At 39.2% G+C, this 14,344-nt stretch overlaps 1 protein-coding gene across 1 annotated transcript in view; it reads right to left on the bottom strand.

Annotated features, from left to right (window-relative positions):
• FBXL13 (F-box and leucine rich repeat protein 13) overlaps positions 1-14,344 on the bottom strand; it is a 204,748-nt gene that overhangs the window by 45,668 nt on the left and 144,736 nt on the right. The window contains exon 17 of the mRNA XM_013979811.3: positions 13,788-13,914. Within this exon, the coding sequence (XP_013835265.2) occupies positions 13,788-13,914 (127 nt within the window). The remainder of the gene's footprint in view (positions 1-13,787; positions 13,915-14,344) is intronic.

Here is a 14,344-nt window from a genome sequence, read left to right on the forward strand (position 1 = left end):
CCAGGTAACAATCTTAATTTTCCCAAATTCCTTTAAAGCACATTTACAAAATGGAGTTACTGTTTTGCTTGGTGTAATTATGTTGTTTGTTGGCAAAAGATGACACATTGAACAAAACAAGAACATCAGTATTTTGCCCCATTATATGAACATATGGTCATAATTTAAAAACAAACCATGTTTTCCATATGAAATTGAAGTTGATGAAACCTTGTTAAATAGCTTAACAATATGAAAGAGGCTTTTCTTCTGAGAGACCAGACAGACAGTGATTTACAAAAAGTCTGGAAAGATGGTCCAGGCATTATGGAATACTAACATTAGAATAAAATATAATGTAATTTATCTGGTAGCCACATTACTACAAATCATCCTTGTTTATAGTATGTTTCAGTTTGGAAACTGTCAACACTTTAATACAGGTACACAGAACAGCAAATAAGCATAAAAAACATTATAATCTGTTCTGCATATGATTAAAGAAACAGTCTCTTGAAAAATATCTATATAAAATTATTTAAAATTATATAGTTTGTCCAAATTCATTTTTTTCTTGAATATTCTTTATAAGCAGTAACTTTTAGGCTTTCAAGATTAAAACACTAAAACTTCTCTTCCATAGCCATGAGACAAGCTACTGTAAAGATATGGAGAAAATATGACAAATGATTAATAACTACATTATTATATACAGTTCATACAAATTGGCAGGAATATTGAGACTCCCAGTAGATAAATAACTAAAGAATCTAAACAGAAAATTCATCTATGAGGAGTTAAAAAAAAAAAAAAGGAGGAGTTCCCATTGTGGCGCAGTGGTTAACGAATCCAACTAAGAACCATGAGTTGCAGGTTCGATCCCTGGCCTTGCTCAGTGGGTTAAGGATCCGACGTTGCTGTGAGCTGTGGTGTAGGTCACAGACGCGGCTCAGATCCCATGTTGCTGTGACTCTGGCGTAGGCTGGCTGCTACAGCTCCAATTAGACCCCTAGCCTGGGAACCTCCATATGCTGTGGGAAGTGGCCCTAGAAAAGGCAAAAAGACAAAAAAAAAAAAAAAAAGAAAATTCACATATGAAAAAAATGCAATCACAGTGATAAATATAGGGAGAGATTATATTACTAGAATTTTTAATGCAAATCCAAATAACAATAAACATATAATTTCTATCCACTTTTATTAAAATTAAAACAGACAATATTGGTGAATGTGTAAGGCTGATGGCAATAAAAATTACTACAACCCATTGGGAAAGCAATTGGCCAGAACAACAAGAAAATGTCCTGTTCAAAAGAAGGGAAAATTTGAGAGGAAAAAGGGTAATAAAAATTTGGGGTTTGTCTTCTGGTTTTATTCCTGTTTTTACATTCAAACCTAGAATTACTGCCCTAAATATAGTAGGAACTAAATAATTATGTATCAAAAGAAAGAAGGAGGAAAAAAATGAGTGAATAAATGAGTAAAATTTCTCAATGTTTGTGGAAAATAATTTAGAATAACTTGGAAAAAAACCAATACACAAGTCCATCATTAAATCTTTTTATAGAACAACAAAAAATTATATAAAATATTAACACCATGTATATTTCCTTTCAAAGAGAAATAACAATTTTGGCAAGTTTACCATCTGTACCAAACAAACTATAATGGCACAAAAGCACCAATATTCAAGCAAAATATTAAGCTTTGGGTGTTAACAAAGCATATACATGTACATATATATACTGGAGATTTTACAAATCCTTTGCATAAATCATCTACTTTCATTAATGCTTGAATTGTAATATACCATTAGGTATACCATGTGATTCCTTGCCAGACATACTGAGAAACTACTAACACCAAACCAAAACAAACCAAAGTGAAGATTCTGGAGTCAAATGGGTATCTGTCTTCTTGTTGTCACCCAGGACCAAATGGGTTCTTAGTCTGGAGAGATGTGTCCTGGTACTGGAATGACACAGGTTGAAATGGAATCTTGTCTCCAAGTCCTAATCTATCTCTTAGGTTCTTTTCCTGGTTAATGGTACCACCATGTCCACAACTGACCAAATAAAAACCTGGACAGGATCTATGTTTCCTCCTGTCCCTGCTGCTCCCCGTATCAAGCCAGTCAGTCACCAAGCCCTACCTCCTAAATCTCTCTCTTACATGTCTCTTCTGCCACCATGATCAAAACCTCATTATTTCTGGCTGTCTTTGCAATAGTTCACCTGTTCTTAAATAGATCTTCCATACTATTATATTTCTGTACACAAATCTATACAAGTCCTACTCAGAGTTCTTCAGTGGCTCCCATTGCATATAGCACAGTCTGAATCACTCTGGGAGGTACCAGAGCCTATTCACATTCTACCCTCCACCTCTTTCTCCAGCTTTATCTCCTGCTACACCCTCTATCTTCCCAGGCCAGGCTCTGACAGTACAAAGTCACCTGTGGATCCCCCTACACGTAAACCTCTCTCATGTCTCCATGCCTTCCCCCTGCTTCTTCATTCACTGAGAATGCCCTTCTCATCTTTACCTCACAAACACCTACCGAAGTTCTCAGCTGCATCTCAGAAGCTGCAGAGCATCTCCTGACTCCTCCACAGAGACAAAAGCACTCAGTCTCCAACTCATCCATGCTTTATCGCAGTGACATATCTTCATAAGAGCAAATATCCCTCATCATGCCAAAATGCTAATAAATTATTGCTAAGATGTACTGAGTGCTTACCAAGTGCCAGACACTTATGTTAAGCAGTTTGCAAATCCTCACTATACTATAGGAATGTAATATAATCATTGTTTTAAACAGAGAGAAATGGAGGCACAGAGAGGTTAAGTAACTTGCCTGAGATCTCGTGATGTGTTGATAGCAGCAAGGATGTGAAGCCATGCTCTAAACTCATGGTTTTAGTAACTTTTAACCATTTAATGTTGTTACTCTTGTCATCATTGTTTTGCCACTAGGTTGTACCTTGAGATCAGGACTGTGTCTGTGAATTTAGTACGCCTAGAGCTTGCTTAGCGTTTGACGATGAATAATTATTTGTGAATGAATGAGTAGTCTATTTATAAAATTATCTTTTTATGGACCAAATTTTATCTTTCTGGCATACTCTCAGAGTTCTTGGATAGAATCTATTTCCCTTTGTAATTGTGGGAATCAGTGTTTATATTTAATATGTCTCTCTCTGAAAAATTCCCTCTGTTTGATGCTGCCTACCACATTCTTTTAGGAATAAAGAACACAACTTTTACTTGGAAATATGTTTTATCTCAATTTACACATCCTCTGTCTAAAATCACTGATAATGCCATCTTGGGTAATGTCCCTGAAAATGTATATTAACCTCACAAGTGATCTCCCCTTTTATGCTCTGGTTAGCGATTCAATTTTATAAGAATAACTTACCTTTTCTTCTTCTCAATTATTTTTATTTATTTCTAATTACTTGATTTTTAGTATGAATTGTGCAGTCATATTTCTTTTTAAAATATGTCAACCTTTCCAACCTAATTTACTATCTACAAGTCTAAAAGAAGGCTGCCTTTAGAAATAGGTCCTGTGTATATTTTTGGAGGGAAGGAAAATACGCATCACTGTCATCTGGAAATAGAGCAATTCACCTTGAGATGACTTGCCTCCTTCCTGACTAAGGTTGGGAGGAAAGTTATGTCACCAAAGATTCTCCTTGAGAGAAGTGACAGGTTTAAGTTGGTCACTTCTTTTCGCCATGTGTTTAATGGGCATTTTGCTGGAAACGGGAGGCAATTGACTATAACCTCCATGAGAAAAACTACTGTTGCTAGTGATGGGACCAGCAGATTCCTATAAGGACACTGGCTGGGAAGAAGGGCCTGGAATGGACTAAGAAAAGTTCCTGCTCCATATGAAAAAGCACCATAGGGCAGACTTGTTATGTGGTTTTTTAAAAAATCCAAGGCCAATCCATTTGTCCCTGAATTACTCTGCTCCCTTTTAACTCCCATTCTTTCTGTTTCTTAAATCCCAAGTGATTTAATGTGCTTCCTGCTTTAGAGGTTATCCTGCACTGAACCTAAGGCTTTGTGTGTGTTTTCCATGCAGATGGGTGGTCTCTTGAAAGTGTATCTTCAGATTAAGACATGCAGCTGTAATCATTCCCACTCCAGCTCAGAGCATAAGTAAGAAAATGTGGAATTTTAAAAAACTTAAGTGTTTGGTTGAGAAGAATGAAATAGTACCTGATCCATTCAATCCCTCATTCACTCACTGACTGATCAAATATTTTACATGCCTCTTATGTACTAGGCATTATGCTGAGCATCCCAAAGGTAGGATGATCTAGGCATTATGCTGAGCATCCCAAAGGTAGGATGATCTAGTCTCTGCCCTCAAGAAGTTTACAATGTTGTAAGGAGACAGGTGTGGGAAAATGTATTAAACTATGAGTTGACTGCTTTATTGGAGGCATTATAAAGAACAGTGGCAGCACAAGGCAGGGAGATCCTACGCCTGCCCAGGAATTCCAGGAGGGCTTCATAGAGTTGAAACTTGAGGAATGAGCAAAAACTTACTAAGTGGATAAGAAGAAAGGGTGTTCCAGATAGAGAGAATAACTCATAGAAATGGGAAGGTAAGGAGAGCATGATATGTTTGAGGAGCTGTAACAAAGTCAGTTCTGTGTCTCTGGAGCTAAAGAGGAAAAGTGGGAGTCAGCTGGAAGTGAGGCTGCAGACATAGGCAGGGACCAGTTAAGGAAGAGCTTGGTCCTCCACACTAGATTGTTTAGACTTTATATTGAAAGCTGTGTGGAACTCCTGAAGAAGTCTGAGCAAGCACGATAGGCTCAGAGCTGCATGCTGGAGGATCACACCACAGCAGAATGGAGAACAGATTTGAGGACAGTGATACTTAAGGTAAGAGAGGTTAGTAAGGAGAACTAGTGCTTGAACTATGTCAGTGGCAGCAAGGATATAGAGGAGGCAGAGGGACATGTATAAAAGATATTGACTACACCAGTTATTGCAAAAGTCTCATACTGGCTTCTTTCTATTCTAGTGTATTATTTAGTCTTAGAGATTTTGATGGGGGACAGGGGCTAGAAATATCTGAAATGAAATGACATAGCATATCCAATTAAAATTAACGTGGAAACCACATGCCAATATTCAATTAAGATTATGCTTATTTTTTGCAATTCGATTTGAAAGTAATTTGGGTGCTACCAATAATTCAGGAGCCACTATTACTATGAGGCCATCTACAAGGACAACACCCCTCTAGGGAGCTATGCTGTAATGTGGCAGAGATAAGACACAGTACATTAGGAAATAAAGAGTGTCTGGTTATTTAGAAAAACCTTTAGAGGAGTTCCTGTCATGGCGCAGCAGAAGCGAATCTGACTAGGAACCATGAGGTTGCATGTTTGATCCCTGCTCAGTGGGTTAAGAATCCGGCGTTGCCATGAGCTATGGTGTAGGTCACAGACGCAGGTTGGATCTGGCATTGCTGTGGCTGTGGCACAGGCTGGCAGCTGTAGCTCTGATTAGACCCCTGGCCTGGGAGCCTCTATATGCCGTGGGTGTGGACCTAAAAAAAAAAAAAATCTAGAGACATTAACCTCACTGTGTAATTTATGTTTTCTTAAAGAAAGAAAACATCAATAAAATAAAACCTATTGATATTGCCTTGAAATGACCTGGGCTGAGAGTGATTTTCTGATAATTATGGATAGGATGACTAATGTTCACCATAGATAAATTACATCCATAATATCTTAAAAGGCATTGTTAGCTTGTGTCAATATGCTGTAGCTGTTGTTGGGAAGCTCAGTGGTTACTTGCTCAGGATAGGAATAGAAAGAGGAGTCTCCCAAGCACATAAATAAAAGGAGGAGTATCCCAGGCAGAAGGTACAACATGTATAAATGTCCTTAGGTAGAAGGAATTTGGCTTGTTGGAGGAGCTGAAAAGTGGCAGTGGGGCTGGAGGGTAGGGAATGAGATGCGAAGGAACATGAGATGATATTGGAGGGGTAGGCAGGGATCTGCTTAATTAAAGGCAAATGTTCTTTCAAATTTTGGTCTTTCTCTGATTATATTTCTGGGGTTCATTGGTGGTTTTTTTTTTTTAATTTTTTTATTTTTATGGCTGCACCCATGGCGAATGGAAGTTCTGGGGCCAGGGATTGAATCCAAGCTGCAGCTGTGACCTATGCTGCAGCTGCTGCAGTGCAGGATCCTTTAACACACTGTGCCAGGCTGGGGATCAAACCCATGCCTCTGCAACAACCTGAGCCACTGCAGTCAGATTCTTAACCCACTGTGCCACAGCAGGAACTCCTATTTCTGTTTTATTAGACATTGTTGGTTATTCCTTCAACATTACAGGACTACACTCACCTGGTTCTCTTCAAACTTTTCACCTTCTATCTTTAGTCTCCTTCATGGATTCATCTTCTTCACTCGTTAAATATGGGTATTCTGTTGTGTTCTTCCTTGGTGCATTTCTCATTACTCCCCACACTGTCTCTGAGGATCCTGGGCACATTCACACCTCTATGCTAATGAGTCCTAAACCTGAATCTCCCTTCAGGATCTGTCTCTCTCTCAAGCATTTTCCTGTATATCCTACACACTCTAACTCAGTTTAATAAAACTGAAATCACCTTTCCCTCAACACCTGTTACTTTTCTTACATTACCTAACCTTTTTTGAGATAGGCTCTCCATCCACCCCAAATCAGATATTTGGAGTCACTCTTATCCTCCTACTCACCCTCAGGTCCTTATTTTCTGCATCTAATCAGTCACCAAGTTCCTTCAGTTTTTACTTCTTAAGTACTCTTGAATATGTTCTTTCCACACTAATTCTAGTCTCTGACCTAGTTCAAGAAATGCACATCTCTTTCTTTAACTACTAAAAATTTAAATCCCACTAGTCTCCTCTCTAGTCTGTCCCCCAGAGAAAAAAACCCAAATAATCTAAAATGGGAGGCTGGCCATGACTGTGACTGCCCTTCTAAGTGCGCCTTCATCCATTGACTTAAGTCCAAGCTCCTCGGAATAGCATGATATTCCCTCAGTGACATCTCCTTTTCTTTTTTTTTTTTTTTCTTTTTCTTTTCTTTCTTTCTTTCTTTTTTTTTCTTTTTTTTTCTTTTTTTTTTTTTTTTGCCTTTTTAGGGCCACATCTGTGGCATATGGAGATTCCCAGGCTAGGGGTCGAATTGGAACTGTAGCTGCTGGCCTACACCACAGCCACGGCAATGCCAGATCCTTAACCCACTTAGCAAGGCCAGGGATCAAACCCGAAACCTTTTGGTTCCTAGTCAGATTCATTTCTGCTGTGCCATGACGGGAACTCCACATCTCCTTTTCATAGTGGATCCCTAGTAGTACTAAGCTACCTAAAGTGTCCTGAACAAGCATGCGGTTGCATGCTTCTGTGTTAGACAGGCTGTTAATTGATCGTTTTCACTGCTTCCTCTGTCACCACACCTGCTGTGCCATATTGAAATTAGCCACACTTGCCCTTCAGATTGGGTTGCAGGGGACAGATCTTATCCACATTTATTATCTCTAGAGATCAGCCTTTCTTCCTTAATTAATTAATTAATTTTTGTCTTTTTGCTATTTCTTTGGGCTGCTCCCGCGGCATATGGAGGTTCCCAGGCTAGGGCTCGAATCAGAGCTACAGCCACTGGCCTACGCCAGAGCCACAGCAACGAGGGATCCGAGCTGCATCTGCAACCTACACCACAGCTCACGGCAACGCCGGATCGTCAACCCACTGAGCAAGGGCAGGGACCGAATCCACAACCTCATGGTTCCCAGTCGGATTTGTTAACCACTGCGCCACGACGGGAACTCCTCTTCCTTAATTTAATGAGTATTTATCAAGTGTTTTCTACTGCTGAGGTTCTGGGAAAACAGCAGTGAATAAAACAAAGTCTCAGCCTCATGGATCTCACATTCTAGTGTGGGGACTCCAGGAGGCTACTGACACCACAGGCACTCGGGAGCTAGTACTCATAGTGAACAGTTTTGAAAATCAGGCAAATGAAAGAGTCTTCTTAAACCACTGTCTGAGCATAGTGTCTGGAATATTACTCTGACTCATTTTTCCTTTAAACAACAAGTATGGCAGTGACTAAGGCAACTGAAGTAACAGATTGAACTGCCCTAACTGTGGATCCTGTGGTCTTCAGCAATGATCATTCTCCTAACTTAGTGGAAAACATTCTCCCACATACATGGAGATATAACCTCCTACTCAGACAATCCTCTGGCATAAGAAGGGAATGAGTAACATCCCAGAAAATTAGAAATTAAGAAAAAAGCTATAGAAAATTAAAGATTTTTAAAGATACCTTAAACCACCACATTAGTAAGCTATTTACTTCACTTCCATCCTCTTTCTATTAGAAGAAATTTGATGTTATTTCCTCTTTCTGTAAAATATGCTTATTAGATAACTTCCTAAATTGCTTTTATTCATGGGTGACATGATATATCAGTCAAAATTTTCAACAAAAGGAATGGCTGAGGACAATACAGCCATATAAGAAATGTATGAAGTTTGAAATAATTTTGTTCTCCTCTTTGCTGTCCCCATTAAAATTAGCTCTCTCAATTAAACATCTTTCAAGATTTCTATATATCTATAGTTTTGCCTTTGCTGATGAATTTCCTCATAAGTAGTATTCATGGTTTCAGAACATAATGCCCCATTACCCACTGCAACCCTAAAGAGCTCTTCTGCTTCTGAGGAATAAATTTCAACAGTTTCCCTACTTATTTCCAGAGCTCTTCTACATCTCTATAAAGCTGTCTTGCAGTTGTTGCAAAGTAAACATGCCTATTTTCCCAACCTATAGCAAGCCTGCTCCTCCCACTCTAAAGGAACACAGCTCAGAAAGGGACGTCACCATTTGCATAGATACCCAGGCCAAAAATATAGCGCCATCCTTGATTCCCTCTCTTTCTTACCCCATACAGTCTACCTCTAGCTCCCGTTGATCCTTTCTCCTAAATTTCTCTCACATCTGCTGCTCCAGACCTACTACCATCTCCCTGGTTCTGGCCCTAATACAGACCCTCATAACTCTTCACCTGGATTCCTGCTTTATAATTAGATAGAACGATCTTTTCAAAATGTCAGTCTGGGGGGTTCCCTTGTGGCATAGCGGGTCAGGATCCAGCATTGTCACTACAGCAGCTTGGGTGGCTGCTGTGGCATGGGCTCATTCCCTGGCATGGAACTTCTGTGAGCATGGCCATAAAAAATAGTCAATCTGACTATGTTAGTCTAACTGACAATACCAAAATGTCCTATTGCCAACAAGGCAGAGCACAAATTCCTCACTGTGGCTTCTGCGTCCCTCATGACCTGGCCCCTGCCTATCTCTCAAACATCATCTCTCACCACTCTCACAATCCAGCCATACCCAGCTGTGCAGAGTGCCTTCATGCCGCCATATATTTTAACATCTTTACCTTTGTGCAGACTGTTCACCACATACCCCTTCTCTTTCTCTTGGAAAAGAAGTTCTTCCCTGACTCTCTGAGCCAGGTTAAGTTTCCCTTCTGTCTCCCACACCCAGCACACTTTGTAACCATTCATCTCACATCTGTCTTCCACTAGAATGTAAGGGCTAGAAGGAGGGGCCATGTCTGTTTTATTCATTCCAGTATCCCCAGCACCAAGCACAATGTAATCAGAATAAATATTAGTTAACTAAATAAGTAGTGTGATTCTTAAAAAGCGCTATTGAAAAGAATTGAGAGTGAACATAATAACTGGTTTGTTTCTCCCCCCCCCCCCCCCAAAGGTATACATGACCACATTTGATCTCTGGTGAGTATCTGTAACATTTCAGAGTTTAAATCCTGAATGTTAAGTCTGTAATCATATTTGCACTTCATCAGACCTACTCTCCAGGCTGGTGTTTAGCTGCCCAAGTTGACATCTGGGCTGACTCATTTTAATTTGACTGTTTGAGGTTAGCTTCCACAGCTGCTGTAGCATTGTACTGTCAATCATTTGCCTTTGAGACAAGACTGTAACTGGCTTGGAGGAAGAAAACAATAATCTCTAAAACACTTATTTTTCAGTCTTTTAGCAGAAAACAACTAGCTTTCTTCTCCAGAAGGGCCCATTTGTAGCTCTCTCAGATCATGTATATTCTTTACAGGAAAATAAAAAGGGTGGAGAGGACTTGAGGCTATATTCCTAAATTTTTAATTTATCCTGGGTTGATAAAATTTTAATATATGATCTTTAAAATAAAAAGTTTTTTTTCCAAATGCTAAAAACTACAATAGAGCATCTAAGCCTCACTTCATTAATTTAACAAATGTTCACCAGACACTCCAAGCTTATAGGAAAATTATATTTTGATGTGTTTTATAATGCGCTTTGATCCCTCTTGTTACCCTGTGATCTTTCAGACAACAGCTGGGCATTCTAATTCTATGTGTCAGGGAAGGGTTTTTATAGAATAACACAGGAGAAAAACACTAGACTTGTAAGCTTAAGATTCTATACCCTGAAAGACTTGGAGCATGACATTTTTTAAACCATGTAATCAGTTGGGACATTTCTTCCACACACCACACCCCCAGATTAGATAAAGAATACATTCCAAGAGAAAAGAGAAAAAGGGAACAAAGAAGAGAAGAATGGAGAGGAGCAGAGGGGGAAGGAGAAGAGAAGAGAGAAAGGAGGAGGGGGAAGGAAGGGATTGTGGGGGAAGAAGTGGGGGAAGGGAGAGGCAGAGGTGGCAAAAGAATGAGCTGCTGGCTGGGATGCAGGGCTGTGTTCTAGACCTCTCTGGATTCTAGTCAGCTAGGGAGAAAGTTAGAACCTTCTGATAGGTTTGGGGAAGACATGAGAACTCATTCTGCCTTGCCCTGGTATGGTTGCAAGAGCAACATGGCATCAGAGTGTTCCTATGCTTATCATTCTATCAGCTAAGGTCTAATGAGGAAAACAAAAACAACTCTGTTCAAATCTGAGGAAGTTTAATTATGAAAGAGAATTGACTACACAGGTGTTAGAGAACTGAGGAGCCTAATGAAATAATGGCAAAATCTAGAGATTAGCAGCAGCAGGAAGCTACCACCATCCTTATGCTGGAAGAACAACAGGAAGAGCCCAGAGTCCAAGGTCACAGGGAAGCTGGAACCACAGCCATGCTGACTAAAGGGAGTAGATCACAATAGAAATGTAGCTGATGATAATGATTCAAGGAAAGGTGGACGAAAACCCTGACCTCTCCCTTCTTCTGACCCTCCCATTGTTCACAAATGCCTCACAAGCACCAAATACAGCTGGATTCTAGCTGATATGAGTGAGCCACTCTGCAGGAGAGTGAGAAGGATGAAGCGTGGCTCTGGGAGCAAAAATACCCAGATGTAGCCACAAGTCTTTTCTCCAAGTCCATGATTTTCTTTTCTGTGGAGATGTTCATTTGTGCTGGATATTAGATTCCAGTTATAAGTGATATCATATGGTATTTGTCTTTGTCTTTCTGGCTAATTTCATTCAGGATGAGATTCTCTAGTTCCATCCATGTTGCTGCAAATGGCATGATGTCATTCTTTTTTTTTATGACTGAGTAGTATTCCATTGCGTATATATACCACTTCTTCCGAATCCAATCATCTGTCGATGGACATTTAGGTTGTTTCCATGTCCTGGCTATTGTGAACAGTGCTGCAATGAACATGCGGGTGCATGTGTCTCTTTTAAGTAGAGTTTTGTCCGGATAGATGCCCAAGAGTGGGATTGCGGGGTCATATGGAAGTTCTATGTATAGATTTCTAAGGTATCTCCAAACTGTTCTCCATAGTGGCTGTACCAGTTTCCATTCCCACCAACAGTGCAGGAGGGTTCCCTTTTCTCCATAGCCCCTCCAGCACTTGTTATTTGTGGATTTATTAATGATGGCCATTCTGACTGGTGTGAGGTGGTGTCTCAAGGTAGTTCTGATTTGCATTTCTCTTATAATCAGCGATGTTGAGCATTTTCTCATGTGTTTGCTGGCCATCTGTATATCTTCCTTGGAGAACAATCTATTCAGGTCTTTTGCCCATTTTTCCATTGGTTGATTGGCTTTTTTGCTGTTGAGTTGTATAAGTTGCTTATATATTCTAGAGATGAAGCCCTTGTCCGTTGCATCATTTGAAACTATTTTCTCCCATTCTGAAAGTTGTCTTTCTGTTTTCTTTTGGGTTTCCTTTGCTGTGCAAAAGCTTCTCAGTTTGATTAGGTCCCATGGGTTTATTTTTGCTCTAATTTCACTTGTGGCTGCCTGATGGGAGGGAGAGGGAGTGGGAGGGATTGGGAGCTTGGGCTTATCAGATACAACTTAGAATAGATTTACAAGGAGATCCTGCTGAATAGCATTGAGAACTATGTCTAAATACTCATATTGCAACAGAACAAAGGGTGGGGAAAAAATGTAATTGTAATGTATGCATGTAAGGATAACTTGATCCCCTTGCTGTACAGTGGGAAAAAAAAAAATACCCAGATGTAAAAGGAAGGAACTGTCTATGGGGGATGTCTAGGACTATGGGCTTAAGAAGGCCTCACAGACTCCTACGAACCAGGATGACCCAGAGGGGCCCAGAGCAAGGCACATATGACAAAGGAGCCTGAAGCCTTGAGAGGGCCTTGGAGCTGGGATAGGGCAGACACATCAGGATTGGACAAAAGACAGCATTGAGAAGATTAGACTTGGTTCCACCATAATGAGTTGACTACGTGTGACTTCTCCCACCTCCCACTCTCATACTACATACACTTAGATGACACTCCAAGAAAGGGGAGAGGAGACCACCTAGCAGAATGGAGGCTGAATCTAAATTCACTCTTAGATGAAGAAAGGAAAGAACTTGGACCAATGAACAGACACAGTTCTTTACTTAAAAAAGAACCCACTGAATGTGTGGGGAAGGATGTACATCTAATACGAATATCAATAATGCGGTGAGAAACAGAAATAGGTCATTTTAAAGGATGCACTGGAGGGGAAATGTTCCTATGCTTGTCTGTAAAGCCTCAGAGACACGTGAAATCTGATGAGCTTGAGAGATGAGGATTTAGCAAGCAGATGGGAGACAGTTCCTCAGTCTCTTGCCTTCTTCTATCCCTCCCTCCCAATGCTCTAATTTTCAAGAGAAACAAGTACATTCCTTATCTGCAGGCCATTAAAGTCTTTCAGAAACATTACAAATCTCTGGGTTTATCTCCACTTTAATTGTTAATTGGGGCAGTGCTGGAATAATAGGATGGGTGTGACCTGGATTCTATTCTGATGAAAAGCAACAGCAGCTTGCAGGAAATATTTCTTAAAATGTATCCTTTTGTAGATTTGAAGAGGCCATTTCTAGTTTTCAATTTTGAACTAAAAACTTAGATCTTAAGTCGTTCAGGTAGTCTTATAGAATGTGCAGTTCACAAGAAAAATATACTTATGCCCATCTAAAATATTATCTCCACAATGACCAATTGTCTATTACTGAAACAAATTTCAGATCATGTAACACTCTGATCTGAAAAGGACTTTCCTTAAATAAAAAATACTGTATTTTACCGTTTTTTAAAACAGAAATAAGGCTATTGATTTTAAAATAACCTTGTCTATCACTATTACAGAAACAATATTCCCAAACTTGCCCTTTATAAGCCAATAATTAAAGAAATAAAAATATTGTTTTCTCCATTGTTTACAAAATGGAAAATGATTATATTATAGATAAAAATAGAAGTCATTGAACTGTTTGAATTTTTTTTTTTTTTTTTTTTTACCTCATTGGAGATATCTGTCCCGGAGAGATCTACTGATACCAAAGAAAAGATGTTTACAATATATTCAATTGCTAGGTCAGTCAAATGTTCACAATTTCGTAAACTCAAGTAGTTTAAATTAGAACAGCTGAAAGAAAGTATCATTAAGAATTAATTTTAGCTTTTAGTCATACTGTCAGTAGCAATTTCTTCGTATAAAAACTACTGGGGAGAGCAAATACTATTGAAACAAGGGTTTTCCTTTTTTTTTTGTCATAAAAGCAAGCTTAAAAGTGGAAATAATTTGACATTACAAAGTTGGATGGAGAAGAGGTGGATTATTACATGACATAAATCTTTGATTTTGTCTCCTGTTGCAATTTCTAATAAGAAAAAATGTTACATTCATACATATTTACAAGAACTGTGGTGTAGATATCATGATAAATGACCACTAAAAGTTCAAAGTTAAATTTCTCATTTATCCTTTACAAGTTTGCTACAAGAATTGGATTTAACCATTTAGTATACACAAGACCTTTGACAAGTAAAGAGGATCAAGTATAAACCCACCAGTG

This window comes from Sus scrofa, chromosome 9 (genome assembly GCF_054392235.1).
Source record: "Sus scrofa isolate SSC_HxYL_T2T_F1_AM1 chromosome 9, Sscrofa_HxYL_maternal_Yorkshire_Landrace_v2.0, whole genome shotgun sequence".
Taxonomy (NCBI): Eukaryota; Metazoa; Chordata; class Mammalia; order Artiodactyla; family Suidae; genus Sus; species Sus scrofa.